The sequence below is a fragment of the Mixophyes fleayi genome, chromosome 1 (assembly GCF_038048845.1).
Source record: "Mixophyes fleayi isolate aMixFle1 chromosome 1, aMixFle1.hap1, whole genome shotgun sequence".
Lineage (NCBI taxonomy): Eukaryota > Metazoa > Chordata > Amphibia > Anura > Limnodynastidae > Mixophyes > Mixophyes fleayi.
Window position 1 is genome coordinate 265,329,627 of NC_134402.1, and position 22,774 is coordinate 265,352,400.

General features: G+C 38.0%; 1 protein-coding gene across 7 annotated transcripts in view; it reads left to right on the forward strand.

Moving 5' to 3' along the window:
- Positions 1 to 22,774, forward strand: part of MLLT3 (MLLT3 super elongation complex subunit) — a 238,615-nt gene that overhangs the window by 125,093 nt on the left and 90,748 nt on the right. For all 7 annotated transcript variants that reach the window (XM_075210574.1, XM_075210544.1, XM_075210536.1 and 4 more), the window contains exons 3-4: positions 13,701 to 13,783; positions 18,148 to 18,291. In XM_075210574.1, coding sequence (XP_075066675.1) covers positions 13,701 to 13,783; positions 18,148 to 18,291 — 227 coding nt within the window. The remainder of the gene's footprint in view (positions 1 to 13,700; positions 13,784 to 18,147; positions 18,292 to 22,774) is intronic.

Sequence of the window (22,774 nt, forward strand, 5' to 3'; positions counted from 1 at the left end):
TGTGGAATGACATGTTGGTAATTTTTATTTTTTTCTGCAGTTATCTTTGCCTGGATTACAGGTCTTTTTTTCTTTACCAAGGTGTGAGGAAACGGGGTGCTACTGGACTGAGAACTATGTAATCATCACCCGTTTCTCACGGTTTATTGTAATCCTTGGCCCAGTCTAAGTATATACACGAGAGAATTGGTGTATTATGTGTATTATTATTTCATGTTATTAGATACATTTTGCCCATACTATTACCTGTGATATTGTATGTATTATAAATATAAACAATATTGCCATACTGTGTGAAAATCTCAGAACAGCAGCAGTCATTTTGCTTGTGCTAGCTAATGTAATTACCATTTGTCTTAAATGTCTATTGTATGGGGTGCAGCTGAGATGAGGTTTGTTATCAGAACAATGTCTGAGTTAACTAGCTGGCAGCCCATGTTAATTAGCTAGGTCAACAGATAACCTGAGAGGTAATGAGGTTAGAACTTCTACTCATATGCAATGTGCCTCCACAGTAATATATTGGTTGAAATAGCATTGGGAAATGTATCAATATGTATCAATATAAATGTAATTGTATCAAAAGGTATCACAGACTTATATTGTGTAACCCTGCTGATATGTGTCAAAAGTCTTATTGTTCCATGTAAGCGTGCAGTGTCATTCCTTGATGTACTATTGTAACCCCATGTGTAGTGTATCCAGCCAAAACAGCTAATTGAGTCAAGCCATTCTATTGTCTAATCAAGGTAACAGGGACAGTATGTCTAGCAGCTAAATTGTTAACTGGGAGGCCCCTTCTGTAAAGGGGAGGTTTGAGACATTTGACCCTACTTCCTGGGTACAGAGAAAATAATATAGGGCGAGGAGAATGCCAGGAGAGCGATGCTAGTTTGGAGGATCCTGGTGTAGAAGACATCAGTGAAAAGGACTCTGGGCCAGGCACTGTGGTGCCGCTGGAGGGAACCCTACCAGGACAGGGTTGGTGTGAGCTAGTAACCCAGGCTAGGAGACACCATAACTGTTTTGCTAAACGGTAGTGGTAATATTGCGGGAGGATAAGACCCTGAAAGGGACAGAGATTATGACTTTGGAGTGCTGACTGCAGGAGGCTGCTGGAGGATACGTGCTACCATTTACCCTGTAACTTGTGAACGTCTTGTGGTGTTGTGCTGTCGTAATAAAGTCTTATTTTGGATATATCCTGGTCTACCCGAGTGAGTTAAATCCCACAAAGGGTAACTTCCATCCCAGCTAAGGGTGGTATCCTCACACAAGGTAAAAGAAGTTCTATTACATTTTTGTTCCCCTGACTTAAATTATTTCTATTTCAGCAATGAAAATTGCAATGGACCTCTCCTATTTCTGTGTGAGCTATATAACACAGTGCAATGTGACTGCAGATTTTGAAGAACACTGTGTGACTGGATCCCTTATAACTTAATAACTTATGGTATAAATTTATTTGAAGAAAATAGTGCAGGGTCCTTATTTATATAATTGCAAATGTACTTATTTTTGATATTGTGTGTATTTTGGTAAAAAGAAATATCTTTATTTCTGAGACCAGGGGAGGAAATTCGTTTTTGTTTTAACTTTGCTAGAGGAAATGCATTATTTCTGAGGCATATACCTAATGCAATAAGCCTTTGCTGAGGAAGGCTTTTGTGTATTTTGGGGTAGGGAAATGACTTGTTTCCGGTTTTGTAACTTTTTTCCTTGGGAATGTGTATTCTGCAACTATCTGAAGAAAGGACCCATGTTAATCTCATGTTAATTAGACCTTTTGATGTGTGAGGGTTCAGCACCTGAAGGCACAGGAAGGTTTAATTAGACTTGCTGTTAGATTACCTGTGTCTAAAACATGATGCAGGAAATCACAGTAAGTTTTGGGATATCACAGATAAGTGTAAATATTGTTAGCTTTGCATTCCATGTAAATTCATGTTTGGGTAACAAAATTGCAACATGATTCTAAAAATAGCTCAGACCTCAGGGGGGCTGGTTTATTCCTTGAGGCTGTGTCCAAAACTGTATAAAAAGCACTGTTTTATTCTTGTTTCATCTGACCTGCTCATTGGTACCTTCAAACAGGGTGAGCAAATAAACATCACTTGCGTCAAAGACCTGCTTGGAAACTTCTCTATTCCTGTGACCTACAGATTAGACCCAACTCTAATCCATTCCCGACTGGTCTGAGATTTAGACCCAGATTTCCGGTACCACCGCTCTACCCGCTACCCAGCAGCTCTGGCCAGTGTGATAGGCCAGGGGGGATGCATCTACAGCAACCCTGATCCATAGGACGAGGTCAGGGATACCAGCCCAGGTACACCAGTAACGGGGTACACTTGCAGCGTCAGATATCCAGAAGAAACCCGGTACTGGATGCCGGTAAGGAGTCCAGTGGTGGCAGCAATTGTAAGCCGCTCCTACTGCGGTTAGAGGGTGCATTTGGCATAACGAAAGGGAACGGTGGCAAACGGTGAGCCGAGACTGTTCCCAGCAACAACAGACAGGGTGGCATAGGCGGTCCATCATGTGTCACACTACCAACCCTATTTCTGTTTTAGCAATGGCAATTCGCAAGGGAGCAATGCCACCTAGACTTAGACTGGTAACAAGACTGGGACATCTCCTGTTTCTTTCTGTGTGAGCTATAATAGCACAGCACAATGTGACTGCAGATTTTGAAGACCACTGCCAGCCCTATTGTTACTATTTCATCAATGACAATTAGCAATGGAGCAATGGACCTTTCCTGTTTCTGTGTAAGCTATAAGTCAGTAGAATGTCACTGGAGACTTTTAAGAAAACTGCCACCCCTCTTTCTGTTTTAGATATGATGCTGCCCAACTGCACTAGAGACTGCCAGAAACTGTGCTACCTCTTCTGTGTCTCTCTGTGAAATGGCACTGAATCGCCTTGGGCGGTACTTATAGAATCCAAAACTCGCAAGATCCAACGATGCAACAATGACGTTTTGCCTTGTTTTCACTTCCGAGGACGCGCGAAAGTACCGAGCCGGCTCAGCACTCAAGTTGGCGAAGTTCGGGTGGACTCGGTTCTCGGAGAACCGAGCTCGAGCATCTCTAGTAAGGACAGAAGACAAAGCGAAGATAAGACCGTTTTAGAACAAACGGCAAATACACAAAGGTGAAGAGGAACAGGACTAAACCACAACAAGACAGAAGCCATTGTCAGCATGGACTAAGTTAATTAACAGAATTAGTTGTACTGGACAAATATGATACTAGGGAATTTTTTCAGGTAACAGTGCCTTTAACATGCTGGGCTGCAATTCCTTGGCAAATATGATAAATATCGGAAAGCAAGTAAAAAGTATTCCAACCAAAATCCATTCTTTAAGGCACATCCATGGTGGGTTAAAATTAGTCTCTTGTTTTATTACAACTCTTAATTCCATTTTCCAAATAACTCAATGTATCATAAGGACACCTGTTGGCTATTATTTGTATGTTAGTTTGTATTGCAGGTATACCCAGATGGACTTTAGTAAAGTACCTGCAGTTCAGTTATCAGTCATGACATAGGGAACCTATCCTGCCAGGTTGTGTCTCTTTGGTGGGTTTGGTCCAATATACACAAGGACTGTTCATGTTTTGGCCATTTCCAGTGTTTAATCTAAGGAGGGGTTAGGTCTGCAGCGAGTATAAAGGCTTCATGATAGTGTGACTGAAATTATCCTACCAACTTTTAAGTGAAGTATGGGTGATCTTTTCCTCATTGTTCCTCCAGACTTATTGTACTCTTTCAATGTGTGCCACTATTTCTAATACGGGCATAGTATGGCTGTATAATGATTTACCTTTTAATACTGAAATCCATCAGACACTGATTTTGGACTTTTAGGATTGTTGAACTTCCCAAGCCACATTCTCTTTTTTTTTCTTCTTTTCCCTCTCCTGCTTACTTACTATACGAAGAACAGTATAATTGCTACTCACGTGTTCCACACATTTCTATGGCAGAATTCCTATATTTGCCCTCTTGCAATCTAGTATATACATATTTGCTGGTTTCATTAAAAAATATTCTAAGAACAATACTTATTTTTGAATCAGTTATTAAAATGTCACACAGTAAAATGCCATGGTACTGTGTGTACAAGTACAAAAATAACAACTTTGTTTTATGATATAAGTGACTGGCTCACTGGCATGGCCAGTGTAACTGCTGCTATGTGGCCATTCGGTTTCTTTTGGGGATTTCTCCTGTTAATGCATTCAACGTACATATAGGTTTCACACATTTCTTCCACATATATGCACTGGGTAAAGAACATGTAATAATCATCTAAGCAATTTAAAGCACATATGAGTTTGCTGTGCTAATGGCTTGTGAAGCTGGGTACACACTACAGAATTTTCCACCAACTTCTTATGCCGATCGACTTTACATCCGACTGATGGTCCAATCTCTTGGTTCGTGGACTGCATACACACTAGCCTTGTTTCACACGATAAAGGGAAGAGCGGCCGTCCCATTAGCGACTTTTTACAGCCATGTTGTCGTGAGTAAGGATTTTAATTTCGTACCCACTGAAGCAACATTTGCGGGGCATGTAATGATGTACCAAAGACATTAGCATAAAGGGGCAGAGCTTTCACTATAGTTAACACCCAAAATCTCCATACACAAGGTTATTATGCACAAATAGGCATCACCCACAATGCTCCATTCTCTGCGGGCATCATCGCTGATTGGTCCACAGCAGAAACGAATGCCCATGTCGCAGTGTATAAAATGACAGAGGAGCCTGTCTGGCGCTGAGGAACATGAGAAGATGGGTGAGAAGGTGTCAGTGGTGGTTGCAGCTATGGAGACGGAGACAGAGATGGTGCTGGAAGGGCCAATAAATGTTGAAAAAGTTAAGGTGGGAGATAGAGTTGCTCAAAAAGAGCAAACAGAAAAGCCAATGAGCCCAGAGGTGGAGATGATGATAAAAGTACTGGACCAGTACGACTACGACATTAAAACAAGTGAGTAGCACGTGTAGTGTACCTGCTTAAAGGACTTTATGTATTTCATTCTAGTTTCACACAAAGCAATGCAAACGCCTGATTTGTAACAGATTTTTTTGTCAGAACGAAGAATTAACGGTGAGAAGGCCTGTTTAGATACCACTGATGCCACTAATGGAACACCTGTTATCAAACAAGAAAAAATTGATGTTGAATACCAAGATATGAAAGAAGTTATACACAAAGGTATTTCAGTGAACATGTATAGACAACTAAATGCTTTGGGTACATACCTGTACCATTATAATAACTAAAATGGCGCCTGTTTTCCACAATATATGGCGCTTAAGCCCGCTATTATTGCGATTGTGCCACAGGGACCACAACATAAACTGATCTCGAGCAGTGTGCAAGGTGAGCAAATGAGAGTATTTCTGCTGTTGGATATAAATTACAGATATAGAAGTTTAATGGTAAACATTTTTTATTTCCTTGCTTCGTAGGTAAAGAAATCAAAGGGAATATAAACCCAAGTAACATCAAGAAAAAAATTAAAAACCTTGAGAAAAATTTTGTTGAAATGTGTATGCTGTTTGGAACTGTTCTGCCACAAACCACTAGCACCTTTAAAGTGTAATATAATTTTTTTCACTTGTCATATTCCGCAATAAATTTTTTTGGACTTTTTCCTGCAATAAAACTGTTGCATTAACACTTTGTGGTTTATTCTGGGTATTTTACAAATATTAGTTAATAAAGGTTAATATGAGTTTATAAACTTATACCTTTATAAACTATTAAACTTATAAAGGGTAAATATGAATAGTTTCACAATATAGATGCAAAGGGTAATAACACACATGCTTTACACAGGTGTAATGGTCTGCAATCAGACAGGTGCAATACACATATATACAAAACACAACTCAGTGATGTGCAAATACCGCACCACGTGGGACTGGTACAGGCATCACAAATTTACATACACACGCCCCCCAGGTCGAGGAAGTACGGGAGGGTTGTCGTGGATCGGTCGGAAATTTATACACACTACACAACGGAAAGGAGAATGGAACGGAAATCTTGAACGGTACGACCAACAAAATGAGGTGACAATCATCTATTTGGGCAGACTTTTGACCATCGTGTCACTACACACACTGACCCGACTTTCGAACGAGCGGTCGTATGTCGGCTGGTTGAGCCGATTATTGGACAAAAACCCTGTAGTGTGTACCCAGCTTGTGTCTTACCTATTGTAATCTGATAAGGAATGCCCAACTAGTGAGTATGAATGTGTAAGAGCAGCTTCACATCACTGAGCTAAAACTTCCAAACATGTTCACATACCATCTCTCTTTATCAGATAAGGGGTAATCTCTGTAAACCCCATAAATACTCTTGTATATAAAACAGGTCTTTATTAAACATTTTGGGAAGACTGCCAGTCCCTCGATCACTGTTAAATAAAACAAAAGCTTAGTGTGATAAGCTTCTGCTATATAAAATACAGCCAAGCTTTGTTCTATGTAACATGACCTCTCCTTGTCTCTCTGGAGTGGCACAGCAAGCACACTTCATTTATAAGGAAGGTTTATTTTCACTTACGCTTTCAATGTGTATTCACTAAAATAGGTGGGGACAAGTCATTCTGTATAGGAATATTTATCTCTTCATATTTGCAGCCATAGTCTTGTGTTAGACTAGTGTTTTTGAGTGCCATGGTTTTTTCAGCCAAAAAAACCCCACAATGCACTGCACCTTTCAGAAGTTACCCTTCTCAAACGTACCATTCCTTGGGAATTGCTTTGCCTATAATATGAGATTACTAGAGCTCTACATAATTTGTATTCGTTTTAGAATATATTTCAATATCTGGTTCTGAAAAGAGAGAATATTTATCTAAAAGTAAAATGCATGAACAAAAAAAGTATTTTTACAATTAACACAAACAGGTCAGACATTTTTTCATCCAGTCAAACACAAATACAAACATATATAGAAATACAGCTGGAAAAGGTATTGTTATAAGCGTTCAAACCAGGTAGTGCTCTAAATGTGATGGAGTGGCTGTAGGTTAATCTGGCAACGCTTTTCTTCCAAACGTAGTTTAATAAATTAAGCTATCTGAAATCTGTCTGTAAAAAGTGCTATATTTATATAAAAACAGATATGTGGCTTTCTATCCAAAATGCTCGGGACTTGTCGTTTTCTGGGTAGAGATTTTTTTTTCCATGTCCATATCCACTAACATTTCACAGATGAACAGAAGGTACACAAATAACATGGTTAGGGTAAGAGGAGGCACATCTCTCCTTCGCCCTCCCATTGTCCTTACTCTTATATCCCCTTCCACAAAATCAATTTGTAAGAAGTTTATACTTTATACAAAATAAAGCAGCTAATTTTTATGGTAGTCCCAGTCCGTATCTCTATGTATTCTTTAAGAAGCGTGTGTGGAGCACCTTGCATCAGTGACAGACTCAGATGCGCGGAGGAAGGTTGTAAAGGAGCAAGATAAGGTTCAGGATCAGCTGATACTGACCGTATCTTAGACATTCGTCTGTTTGTATCTGGCCCACCCTCCGCAACTTACTATATACTATTTTAGCAAAGTAAGGGAGGGAGTCTGGGAGTGAGCTAGGTCTGGTACTACTCGTGCTCACTGGTACAAACCGGTGCCAGATGGGTTTCTTTTCCAGCTTCAATTTACCCATTGGAGGTTTTACCTGTCTTTGCACTGCACTCAACATGGTTAACATAAACAGGTTGTATGGAAACCATTGTGTTGGATAACAACTGTATTTTTACAGAATTGAGGCGTTCCAATTCCAAGTATGGATACAATGGAAAGTATTGGTAGTGAAAACAAAGTGACTTTATAATAACAAGGATTTCACAAATATTAAATAGGTGCAGTCGATGGTTACATACAGATGTAGGATATATCATTTATAGCTTGGGAGCTGGAGAGGCTGGATACCAGGATTGCCAGGTGTAAGAGATGGGATGAAGGCACAAGGAGAGCGAATACCAGGATAGTCAGGTGACACCAGATGATGCAAAGAAGGGTCAGGCAAGCTGGGGGTCAGAACACGAGAGATCCACAACAATACCAGGGAGGAAGCAGGTGCAAAGTCAAATGAAGACAGGGTTTTGGGTCATAGGCAAAGGTGCAAAACTATGGAACAGGCAGAAATCAGATAATCGGGAGAACAACAGGCACAGTTACACAGGAGTACTGGCAGGGACCAGAAGCAGGAAATACTTGATGAACTGCAAGGAGCAATGTTTGGGGCAGTGGAACAGGTGCAGGTGATGATCAGGGAAGGTATTTAACTCCTGAAGATGAGGTGAAAATAGCAAAACAGCAGAACCTCTGGTAGCATTGAGGTACTGCAGGCCAGATACAAATTAGGATCAGAATCCTAACAGGAGGATGGACTATTAATACTTCTTTTACACATATTTTCTATCTTTAGCATGTCATTCATTGCTATGAGTAGATTGCGGGAAAAGCAGCACAAATGGAAATGATCTATGTGAACCATAGCAGTCCTTTTTATACCTATATAACAAAAATTGCATACCCATAGACTTTTTATTCATCTCATGACACCAAAAATAGAACATAGACCATGTTTTATCTGTTATGATAAATGTCAAAGTTAAGTAAGAGCAGTTATTTTAGCACAATTTTTAGATAATCTAAGACATTCTGAAGAGTATATGAACTTGTCCAAGCATGTTCAGCGTGAGGTCTGGGAAGTTGAATAAATTATTCTGTTAAAAATTAACTATCACCTACACACAGCTGCATGTTAAGCATATCTTTGAACAGACATCATATGCCTAAATGTATCTTAGTTGTCTTGTTTGTTTTGTATAGATTCAGTATTTACCTTTTTACGTGTCTGCATGAAGTTGGCCATCTTCTGGACAGCTATGAATATTCATGAGTATTAATGGACATCCCATGTATTGTCAGGGGCATGCTCACCGTGCTCCTAAGAAACATTCTGTGACATCAGGCTGCCAGCTTTCAGTACATTGGCTCTGAATTATCATGATATCAATGTCACAGAATCTAGCCCACACCAAAAGCTAATTTAAATAATGTCTGAAGCATGTATGACAGAGGGAGAAGCGTGATTTGATAACTAAATTTTGGTTTGTGTATTCAAAATATAACTTTCACTGAGGCTGTACTATTAATGTTAGATTTGTCAAAACAGAATGAGAAGTTTGATTTAATGCATGTGGTTTAACATGACAAAATATTTTTTTATGTGTTTGTCACCATCTGTTTTGATATTGTCAGGGCACATTGACAGAATTGCAATATGAATATTAGAACAGGCCTTTGATCTGGGTTATAAGGCCTATAAAATTCAAATAATTTTTGCTAGTAAACTGGTGTCCTTCCCTATACCTCACTAATGAGCCTTAGTGGTTAGCACTTCTGCCCCACAGCACTGGGGTCATGAGTTTTATTCCCACCCATGGCTTTATCTGTGTGGAGTTTGTATGTTCTCCCCGTGTTTGCGTGGGTTTTCTCCGGGGGCTCCGGTTTCCTCCCACACTCCAAAAACATACTAGTAGGTTAATTGGCTGCTATCAAATTGACCATAATCTGTGTGTGTGTGTGTATATATTCGGGAATTTAGACTGTAAGCTCCACTGGGGCTGGGACTGAGTTAGATCTCTGTACAATAATGTGGAATTAGTGGCGCTATATAAATAGATGATGATGATGATAATAAGAGGTAAAGCAAACAAGGTGCTTTCAAACACTCTGCTATATATTGGCGATATAATTAGAACACAATACAGAGCCATTAGCAGGTTTTGATTTTATCCTTTCATTTCAGCTCTGTGCTTGGCTTAAACGTATGTAAACATCTTTTCACTTGTGCACACCCTTTTTTTTGTAAAGAGAAAAACAAAAGGGTTTGGTTAGGCAATCCATCAACTGCTTAACACTTTATCTGCTGAGCCACATTATTCTACATTGTACATATGTTTTAACTTTATGATCAACCTGAGAGCAACTTAAAAATGAACTCTGTGGAGGAAGGGAGTATGTGCAGGTTGTTTGGGGTAGGAGTCCACTAATTTCTATGCTCATTTCAATAGCATTGTTGAAAACCAAGTATTACACTGAATGGTGAAAGTGATTTACATCTTGCAGTTACACACAAGTCACTTGTCAGGGGTTATCAACCGTTCTAAAGTAAAGGAGAGGTGGGAGATTCATGAATATTCCTGACTCAGTCAGCAAGTTGTGTAGGTCAGCATTGTTCTTTTTAGCATGGAGAAAAGTAGTTAGATACAGAAGACAGGGATATTGTAAAAACTATTATCCTAAAAGGTCCACCTTTTTAAAGGTTTTTATAGAATTGTTACAGAGGCACATAAACAGCTGTACACTGTCGGTTACCTTATTGTCTTCCTGGTTACAAACCTTGAAACAGATGCAGAATGACATCAAGGTACATCTGTTGTCATGGAAAGGTTCTAGCTCATTAATATAATTGTCAGCACATTTAAAAAAGCTGGATTAGTATATAGATGAACATTATTTATTTTAATTGTGCAAGCTTTGTCACTCTCACTGCACCAGCTTATTAAAAGCTTTTAGTCATACTTTAAATTGAATTCATACAGTACAAATGACACTCAGCTCAGATATATTAAATCAGATTGGCACTACCATATCAATAATCTCCCTGTGGAGCAAACTTGTTTTTTAGAGTCATTTTTTAATTTGACTGCACCTATTTTATGCCCTGGGTCCATTATTTGGTTAAGCATGCAGAAGCATCATTCAATGTTACACTCTCCTTAGAGAGGAAAGAAAGAGCTGTTTGTTTTAGTATGTTTAAGTATTGCCCTCACATTCTTCTTAATTAATGTCCATACAGTTCATTTAATGTCTTGGGCAGTAGGGTAAAGCCTTCACATTGCATGTATGTATTACCCAGTATTGTTTTATTACTGTGTTTGTTTGTAATTGCAAAGTGCTACGAAATTTGCTGACGTTCTATAAATATATGTTGATGATGATGCTGTCCAATGTGGCTCCTGAACTGAACCAAGACATAGGTACTTACTCCCTCTTAACCTTTTCATACTACCAATAGCCCTCATCTTAAGTGATAGATTTATATGCAGTTTGTAGCGCCCTCTTATGTATGCATATAAGGACATCTCTACCAGGGAGGTATACTGCAGGACCGATATACTTGGGACCGATCTACTTGCCCTCATCATGCAAGATATTAAATCTTCTTTTTTTAAATGTGCATTTCATTAAATAAGGGGACTGATGAATGTGTCATAGGTATTCATTAATATACTGTACACATGATACCATGGGGTACATTTACTAAAGTGCGGGTTTGAAAAAGTGGAGATGTTACATATAGCAACCAATCAGATTCTAGCTGTCATTTTGAAGAATCATCATCATCACCATTTATTTATATAGCGCCACTAATTCCACAGCGCTGTACAGAGAACTCACTCGCATCAGTCCCTGCCACATTGGAGCTTACAGTCTAAATTCATTAACACACACACAGACAGATTAGGGTCAATTTTTTAGCAGCCAATTAACCTGCCAGTATGTTTTTGGAGTGTGGGAGGAAACCGGAGCACCCGGAGGAAACCCACGCAAACACAGGGAGAACATACAAACTCCTCACAGATAAGGCCATGGTCGGGAATTGAACTCATGACCCCAGCGCTGTGAGACAGACGTTCTAACCACTGAGCCACCGTGAAGAATGTAATCAATAATCTGATTGGTTGCTAATAGACAACATCTCCACTTTTTCAAACCCACAGTTTAGTAAATATACCCCTATGTATTTTAGTGTTTATTTAAATATAATTCTGTACACCTATCTAATATTTCAGCAATTAAGCTGAACTCCCAAACGAAGATACATATATTCTCATACACAGATGTATACATATACACACACCTACATACCATCTATAATATAAAAGCCTAGCGGCGTGTGTTAGTGTGTGTGTGGAAAAAACTATTTTCTCAGAAAGGGCTTATCCAATTGACCTGAAATTTGGTATACTGACATTATTTGACATAAAAATTAGAATAGTGAAGTCAGTTAACTTCCATCTTCCCCCGTGGGAGGGGTAGTAAAGGCTAAATTTACGAGTTGAGGGGTCAAACTCATTTTCGTGAGGTAATTTTACCTCATGAACACACATTAAAAAGGGCTCTTGCGTCGGGAAGTAACGCTCTTCCCCTGAGGAGGCCTGGGCTAGGCCCAAATGCATGACAAGAACCTTTTTAAGACCTTAAGTAGCTTGATTTGACTAGAATGCATGAGTATCATGCACAGGTTAACTTGTTTGTTTATATATGCCAGTTGATCCTAACTGCATTTTTTTTTTTGCATTTCTGAAAGCAGGTAATTGAATGCCAATGCTGGTATATGTGGCATATTTTCATTTAATTTTTTTCTGGTAACAAACTAACATATTGCTAGGAATAGACAGCTGGAACTCCAAATAATTTTCTGAAACCTGAAGTTTGATTTTATGATGCACTTTTATGGCACTTGTATTGTCTTGGTTCATTGTTACTTTTTTTTAATTTAAATATTTGTAGTAGCTTTTACAATACACAGCAGGTATTGATGTTGTTAAGTTATACAGTTTCTCAAGTGGTGCATTGTTTGAAAATGATGGAATCCCTTATCCCGGGCTGAATCTACAGTAGTCTTCTCATTATGAAATTTAGTAGGAATGTATATAACCTGGAGATTATAATCCTGTAGCACTTGGCCCTTTCTGACCAACACGAAAAGGACTACAATAATTGTATTTAAAAAAAAACTGTAAACCTTTTATTTGTGACAAATGATTATAATAATAATACAATTTAAACTGAGGGTATAATTTGTGCATGGTTCCCTCATATATGTCCAGTGGGGTGAGGGTTCCATCACATTAATGAGAAAGCAATAAAGCATTTGATTGGTGAGCTGTAGTCTATTGGATAAGGTTTAAAAAAATAATTACTTATTTTGGGAAATAATTTTTGGCATATTGAATGTCAGAGATAGGAAATACTTGAAATAAATTATGTGTTTAGTGTTGCATCCTCTCCATGCACTTTACATACGTTGTGCTTTTATCATTGCAATCTGTTGTACTAGTAGCATGCATTAACTCATGAGAAATAGGCTGTGCCACACCGTAAGCATTACAATTTTAGAACACAGTAGTGGATCGTGGCCAGAAAAAAATGTTCATTATATTTTTAATGCAGGTTTCAGCCATTTGTAAGTGGCTGAAAGTGTATTAACAGCAGATAGGTGTGAGCAAGACCTTAGATGTTCCACTAAGCCTAAGAATACAGACAGTTGTTTTCCTAGTTTACTGATTTAAAAAAAAAAAAAGTTCCATCTGCAAAACTTGATGGCTAAGTGAGAAATTAAAATAATCTGATGCCGTGGGTTATCAAGTGGTAATTTGAATTTAGTAACTAATACTCTATATATAATTATGAAGGCTATAGGTAATCTTTCATGCCATCTTGGACTAGAATATTATTTTAATATTCAGGATGTGTGTAATATTTCTAACAGTTTGTATTACTGTGCTCATTTCCCAGCTCCTAAGTGTTTTATAATTTGTTTTCTTTCTATACTAATGTTTTATTATATGCTTATGTTTCAGTGTGCAAGGACCCACCATACAAAGTAGAAGAATCTGGCTATGCTGGTTTTATTTTGCCGATAGAAGTCTACTTTAAAAATAAGGTACTTTATCACGTTTATTTTATCATCTTTACTTTGTGGATCATTTTTGCTAATTGATATCTGGTATCAAGTAGAAATAGATATTTTTGGTGGTTTATTTTTAGCATTCAGAAGAGTTGGGTCTGTTCACAGTATGAAAAATAGAAGTCGGATTTTCAGGTCCCTTTTTCATGTGTTAAACCGGGCTTCAACAGTTGGATATTTGCATTAAAAATGCGTTACGCTATGGCAGCAGTACTGAACATAATTTGTTTTATTTTTCATCCAGTTTTTAAGATGCATCAAAACTGTATGAAAATCACTTGTATGAGCCATTGTGGCGAACATATAAGAAGCCGTGCGATCAGACATTGCTCTCACAATCAACACATGCACCATTTCTGTAATGCAGTAAAACATTTTTCTGAACCATTCCTTTAGTCACCTCCTTCATACATTTTAAATCTCATCTCAAAATACTGTCCCTCTCACACTCTTGTATCTACCTTTGACCTGCACCTAGGCTCTGGTAATAACCTCTCGCTCCCACCTACAAGACTTCTCATATGGCTCTACTTGCTTACGGAACTCCCTATCACACCCAATCAGGCCTTTCCACAGCCTTCTAATTTTTAAATCCCCCCCCCCCCCCCCCTCCACCTGAAAACCCACCTCTTTTTATTAGAAATTACCCTACTCCCATGTATACTACCCTCTCACAACTGTCCCAATCTCCACTCTGAGCCACACTCGCTCCTCTGGCTTCAGCTGTACCCGCTTCCATCTAGAATGTAAGCTTTCTCAAGACCGGGGCCCCTCCTACACTCTGTTTTCAGGTCTGCTTTTATTTCGTCTACCTTGTATGTCCCTGTTTTGTATGACTTGTTTTCCCACTGTCCAGCGCTGTAGAGCATTGTCATGCCTTACCAGTCAATGATAAAATAATTAATAAAAATGACATGCCTTTTTGACAAAACAAAATGTAACCGTGATAACACATGTCTCTTCAATGGATGTGTCGGTGGATTCAGTTCACATCTTATTTATTTACTTTACTTCGAGAAGGAAATCAGAGTTAAAAATGTTAATCTGAAAGTTTTTAAAACCCTTTTAGGATTTAAACTATAACTCTGCAAATAACTTTTGTAACAACTCAAAAGAAAGAAATTTAAGACATATAAACCAGGGTGTAAACATTTTATGGGGAGTAATTTAAGCACACCATGCAACCAATGTGCTTAGCTTTTAAAAATGTGCTTCAGTCACAGTAAGGTTCATTGTTGACCATACCATATATGAGCATTTACCTGGTTCACCTGATATAGCAGGTCACCTCTGTGGTCCGGCGGGTGTAGTACGAGTTATCAGTGCTGTAAAAACCGACACTGTTTACCTCTACATAATTATTCCGATAATAAACAGAGCGATATAGAAAATATAACTACTTACCAGTAAAAAGACACAGAGGAAATCCGATGAGAAGACATCACGACACTTCCAAATGACGTCAGTTGCGTGCGCAACTTTGTTTTTTGTTGTTGTTGTTTTTAAAGCAGCAACGCACAGACTATGGTAATAATTTTATTTCTAATCCTAACCCCTAATCCTAATCCCTAAACCCTAACCCCTAACGTAAAGGTAATACCTGGGTCCATGCGTTGTCGCTTTAAAATCCGAAATTTCCAAGTCACACACGCAACTGACGTCATTTGGAAGTGTCGTGATCTCCTCTCATCGGATTTCCTCTGTGTCTCTTTACTGGTAAGTAGTATTTTTTTCTATGTCGCTCTGTTTATTATCAGAATAATTATGTAGGAGTAAACGGTGTCGGTGTTTACAGCACCGATAACTCGATTACCACTGGGTCCGGCAATGCTCTCCTCACTCTCACAGAAGCAGACCTTTTCATATAGGCATGTTACCATTAGTGTAGGGGTCCTGTGACGACATCTGATGACCTGTCTGACCTTTCTGTTATGGAAAAACGTTTAACTCCGGATAAATGGTTAACTTACCGTATACAACTCCAAACAAATGTGAATTTTTAGTTACGGATGGAGTTTTCCTTTAATTTTATGTTACAAATATATTAATTCCCTAATTGTTCATTGTAATCTACCTTTACATGGCTTTGATCCTGAGGTGTACTGCTCATATATCTACAAAGCCAGTGTTTGCGAGGAGAGCGTCTAGTAATATCACGTTAAATGGATTTGCTGGCTTCTCTGTGCAGCTATTGATCTTTTCATTGGAAGCAAATTGTTAGTTTTTTTTTATATTAAAATGCTTTCTATGATCAAATTGAAGTATTGACAGAGTGTATTAATTTATATATTGGTGTTTAGTGTTTTCATAAACACATCATGTTTCTTATTGATATGTTTAGCTATTTAGTTAATGACTGGGAATACTCAATGCCTAATTATAAAGTGAAAAATTGTATTTTTCATCTTCCTTAATTAAATGAACCCATTATTTAAATATTTTTTTTTCTTCCCAGACTCAGGCATATTATTTTCTTCTTCTTCTGGGTACAGTTTAAATAAATATTTAGTGATATATTATGGGGCATCATGAATTATTACCCATGAGTAGTAGAGGTTTGATTGAGTGAGGCTAATAAGAACAGCACATACACAGGCAGCCGTTTTGCTAGTGTCTGACAGACCTTGCTGATAACTGGTGAAAGCAGGGGGGTGAGTGGGAGGACCATTCGCAAGCCTCCATCTTTATGAAAAACAACTATATGTAACAGCCCCCAGGCTTAATGGCCCTGGGTAGAATGGAAACTATGACCCCCAGTGCTGTGAGGCAGCAATGTTAACCACTGTGCAGCCCCATGTGCGTTATGTACTTATTTAAATTTGTAATTAATATTTCTTATAAAGTATAGATTAATTGAGTATATCCTTTCACTTAGTAGCAAATAACAAAAGATGCATAGCTTAGACCTTTCTGGAAGATGATGTCATAACTTTTTTTTTTCCATTATTACCGTATTTAAAATCTTTTACATTCTGCAAAAATGTGCAACTTTTTTTTCCCTGGCTCAAACTAGTTGTCGTTGAGAACACCGGCAAACTCTTAAGCTTGGTGCAGTGCTCTGCCTACTCATCTTCCATGACCCTCGCGTAGATATTGCACATGCTCACTTTACTAGTGTACAGTGAGCGTATAGAAGTAGTCTTCCCTTCTCACAAACATCATCAGAACTTATGTACTGGTCCCCTTTAAAGCAAGTGGCTAATAGAATGCCAATAGTAGAAGAAAAGGTCAAATAACAGTAAAAAATGTTTTCAATTCACAATGACATCACTGGTTATTAACTTGCATTTGGAAACATAATTGTGTGCAGTGTTTCTGCTACAAAGGCAGCTACAACCCATTCACTCGGATGTATGAGGCTATAGGGTTCTGTGCATCGCCCCTGACTTCTTCCCCACTTTTGAACCATGAAACACAGGCTTTTTATATATTACTATATTTATATGCTCTTTAAAGAAATATTATCCCATTGCAAATCTGGACCTGAATTATGGATGCCTGACACATGCAGTCCAACAAAATGTTACAGCTTCATTCACCACAGGTGTATTTCTAGGGAACCTGTGCCTGGTTGGACAATTTGATCTGTAGGCCTCATGACTAAACACTTCCTTTTTTTCCCCTTAACATATATCGTTATATTATTATTTAATTTTTTTTAAATTATGTATTTATGAATAGTTTAAGGTATGTTTGTAAATGTTTGAAATATATAATATATTTTCTGCTTAAACAGAATTGCTATTTGTTGCTGAACAAAACCTATAAAACATATTTAAATACATTTAATTACTTTATTTTTCTGTAAATACATAGGGGGGTATTCAATTGTTAGCGAGAACCGCTAAAATCACGCACTCTAAAAATATTACTGTTAATACGGTAATTTACTCGCTGGATTTCAGCTCGCTCCTGAGCTGCGAGCTAAAATCCAGCGAATTATAACCATATTAACGGTAATATTTTTCGAGCGCGGGATTTTAGCGGTTCTGGCTAACAATTAAATACCCCCCATAATGTCTTAAACTTTATTTTGTTTTGCAGACCAAGGGGTACATTTAATAAACTGCGGGTCTGAAAGAGTGGAGATGTTGCCTATAGCAACCAATCAGATTCTGGTTATCATTTCATTGGCTGCTATAGTTTAGTAAATATACCCCCTAGTTTGTTTCTTATCTTAAATACAGTTTACATATAATTTGATTAAGATTTTGTTTCAGTTGTCCTGTAGTTATTTTAATATTCCAAAGTAAGAATAACAGGCCAGTGGAGTAATACAGTAAAAATAAACTACAACTCACTTTATCTGACTACATCCCTGGGTTGTTTTAATCCCATAGGAAGAACCTAAGAAGGTTCGCTTTGACTATGACCTATTTCTTCACCTTGAAGGCCATCCACCTGTGAACCATCTCCGCTGCGAAAAACTCACCTTTAACAACCCCACTGAGGAGTTCAGGAAGAAGCTGCTTAAGGCCGGTGGAGTGAGTATAACAATTCATCTATAGTTATTTATTTATTTATTTATATATATATATATATATATATATATATACATATATATGTATGTATATATATATGTATGTATATATATAATTTATTAGCATGGAAATATTGAGCTGAGCTTTGAAACACTGGTCAGCTTAATCTATTGTGCTGTCATGTGAAAAGTAAGTTCGCCCTCTTATCAATACTATGCGGGGTTTTAAACTATCTACTATATAAATGCCTAGTGGCGTGTGTGGAAAAAAAAATACCAAGCTGCAGCACCACCTGCTGGGCAGAGTTATACACTGACCTATATATTTCTTGAAGGAGAAGTGACAGTTGGGAGTGGTTGGTGGTTCCTGGGGGTGACAGTGGGGAGTTTTTAACAACTTAAGTAGCTTGATGAAGGATGTGGCGATGAAGATGAAGGATGAGGTGATGGAGAAAAATGATGAGGTGGTGACATGTGGACAAAACCACTTTAAAAAGGGCGCTTGCGTCGGGAAGTAACGCTCTTTCCCTGAGGAGGCCTGGGCTAGGCCCAAATGCATGACAAGAACCTTTTTAACGCCTTAAGTAGCTTGATTTGACTAGAATGCATGAGTATCATGCACGGGTTAACTTGTCAGGCCATAATTGCCTATCGTCTAGTCCTTCCCATGATTCAAAAACATATTTACTTTTTTCTTATTTATACAAAAAGTAATCCAAACCAATTCATGCGGTGTATGTTAAATGCAGCTGTACAACAGGAATAGTGTGTTTGGATTAGTAATGAGCATAAAAAAATCACATCTAACTATTTGACGTTTTTTAAGGGCGTTCTATGGGATGATTTGAACATTGGCACGTGTAGTTACATTAGACATTACTGGATGCAGTTTGCATTGGTTCTATTGGTAATGAAAATAGGGGAAATATATTGACAACTCTGACTCTTCAAAACATCTCCACTTTTCAAACTAGGCAGAAACTTGCAGCTTGATACATTTACACCTTGGTCTTTTTAAGTTGCTGCTTGGCTTACAATAAACAATGCAGGTGGGGTTAATGGGAGATGTAGAGGAGTTGGAGGTGACTTAATGTTGTATTGTTCTACTGTTTGCTAGTTAGTTAGCGTATTAGCGACTACTTCCACTAATGGTAGTAGCTAAAACCAACCATATCATAATCAGCTATTTGTATAGCACCACTAATTCCACAGCGCTGTACAGAGAACTCGCTCACATCAGTCCCTGTCCCATTGGAGCTTACAGTCTAGATTCCCTAACACAGAGAGAGACTATGGTCAATTTGATAGCAGCCAATTAACCTACTAGTATGTTTTTGGAGTGTAGGAGGAAAGTGGAGGAAACCAACACAAACACTGGGAGAACATACAAACTGTACAGAGATAAGACCATGGTCCGGAATTAAACTCATGACCCCAGTGCTGTGAGGCAGAAGTGCTAACCACTAAGCCACCGTGCTGCCTGCCAGTTCACTTTCTCTGCTGAAAGTAGATTCTGGGAATCACAGCTTTACATAATTTAAGCAAATTAAACTCCCTTGTGAGTAGACTTTAAATTTACAGCTGACTTCTTGTATTGTATCCAGACTAAAACATGAAAAAAAAAAAAATAATGCTGATGATATGTCATAAATCAATGGAGAAAGGGGAAGAATAATATTTCTCACATTTAGTGGTTGCAAGGAGATTATCACTACAGGTGAGCTGGGAGACTAGTGAGCTGGATACCAGACAGTTGTGGTCTACTTGATGGACTTTTCTCTACATTTGGAAGGTTTGTAGTGTTGTGTAGTAAAACATAGAAGAAAAGAAGGAATAGGGTACCAGTAGTGTTGATCAATCATGTGAATGCAGTTATAATTGAAGGTAAGCATTACTCTCACCTATTTTTAAAGCTGAATAGAACAATACTGTGAAAACCGTGGTAGAAGCTTTAGGGGATATAGAACTTTCCCCATGCAGGTGGACATGTGGTAGCCATGCGTTGGTCCATAGTCGGTAGCTAAACTATTTTTATTGTATTTAAATGTTACATCACGAACTTTCAACACATTTCATGCTACAAGAGTAGTTTGTCACGATTTGTCAGTTTATTTTGCAACATTTTAATATAATAAACTTAGTTTAGCTTGTAGTTTATTCTTTGCATCCTGTCTTTGGAGATAAGTAAGAATCCCCTACCACCTCCGCGTCTACTGTGTATATTGGTTTCACGGTATCGTGCTGGTCAAATAGTTTTATTTGATTAATCTGCACTCTTGGAGCCCTCCTTGTTTCTCTATCTATACAGGTAATGGATCTGTTATACAGATTGGTTGGGATTGAAGTCTTTCCGTATAATTTTTTTTTTACTTAATTTGGAGGACCATCCCTAAAATCTATTACAACGTACATTTTTAGCAGAGCTCCTCATAGTAACTATGAGGCTAACCGTTAGACGATCATTTGTGTTTGTATGAGAAAATTGCCAAATCACTTTTTGTTTTGTATTTCGGAGCTTTCTGGACTATGGACTACTGGATTATAGATCACCTATAGCTATACATCTTACTTTTTAGGTTTTTCCCCGTGCCCTACAATTCTTGACACTTCTTCTTATTTTCTGCTATTATAATTCTACTATATTACATTGAAATAGTGAAGCAGCGACTAACTGCAATGGGTGCAGTAGAGAGATGCTGTTATCAAAATGTCACAGAGAGCCTTGTTGACTTGCAATAAAATTGGCTCTTGGTGCACAATGTAGAGATAAACTGAGTGCCTATTGTTTGTAAATGGACAGGTGAGCAAACACAAGGTGCTTTTCCACAAATGTTCCAATAGAAATCATGTGGCAAGTCACTTCATTTTCCGTCAGCCTTTGAGGTTAATGTTTCCCTGTAAAGAAGAGTAGCTACTATGTGCGTTGCATAGTGGCCCATCTTTATGTGTGTTGATGAAACTACACATGAAAATGAAAGGAAAGATTATTTAAACCATATTAAGGGACTATGGGACTGACTGATAGATTGGTCAGGTGCAAATCATTACTGGACTGAAAAAAAGCAAAATCCAATATCTAAAGACATTCAGACCTCTTCTCATTAAACTGTACATCTCTTTTAGTGTATGCTATATTTATTATTTTACCACGGCAGTTCTATATTGCAAGCTGATTAATTTGACAGATCTGACTTAGTAATATTTCAACATTATAGTATCTTATTTAAATGGACTATACTTAACTTGTTGGTCTGTAATCTCCATTTTTCTTCTTTGCCGCTTAACAAATCTTGGTTAAAATGAACTACATTAACCAGAACGATTGTGTGTATTTTTCTTTCAACAGACATTTGGAAAACTCTGATATGATAATTCGTAGTAATAATTCATAGTAATATGCTTTAAGAATGGCTTTAAAGCATTGGCTTGGTGATATCTGGCTTGCAGTGTGGAAATTAATCTTATTTTAATTAAACACAAGTCAGTATGGCATTAATCAAGATGCCTACTTATGTTGTTTTTCTTTTATTATTATCTATGTTTCAGCCTGAATTACGTAAACAGATGTAGATTAATTTAAAATAATCCAGCGACATAGATGTATTTGCACTCTCTATGCATATCTGTATTGTGAATAGTAGGCTTGGATAAAACATAGAATTAAAAACAGCATGGAGCTTAGTATTATGTTAGACCTCTGTGGTCTATTTCTTTGGGTATTTTAAGATAGCACTTTAAAAAAAAAATTAAAAAAAAAATAATCTGTCTTTTGGTCCATATCCTTAAGAGAGAAAATTTGAGAGGCCAGTCTATTTTATATACTAATGAGAAAATCAGTTTGTAACATATACAAAACTCTCACTTCTGCCTTACAGACTTCTCTCATGCTGCTCCTCACTTAAGGAACTCCCTAACCCACCTGACCGGGCATCCTCAACCCTCAATATTTCAAGCACTCCACTTTTTCACCATAGCCTTACATTAAACACACAGAGGCCGACTAGCTCCTATTGTTCCAGCATTGCTCTCTCCATCTAGACTGTAAGCTCTCACGAGTAGGGCACTGTAGCGTCTTTGATATACCATGCCAACTGTCCCGCACTGCATAGTTTTGTGGTGCCTTACAAATAAACAATGATAACATACAGGGGCGGATTGGGAACTCAAAGTGGCCCTGGAAAAAATGATTGAAGTGGCCGCATGAGGGTGGGACCAAAATAACTGTAGGTGGGGCCAACACGAAAGTAGGCGGGATTTAGAACTACTGGAAGTTGGTTGCAGTAACATTTAGGAAAACCTAGATGCGATGACTTTACACACAGTGGGTCATCTCTAAAGCAATGCAGGGCAAAAGCTGTCAGTACTGTGATATAAAATTACATGAATACTTTTATATTATCTGCGACTGGTTTATGCTTCTGTGCTCCAGCTTGTTTAGTTGCCTACTAACACATCCTTCCAAAATTCCTTCATAGAAACATACCTGA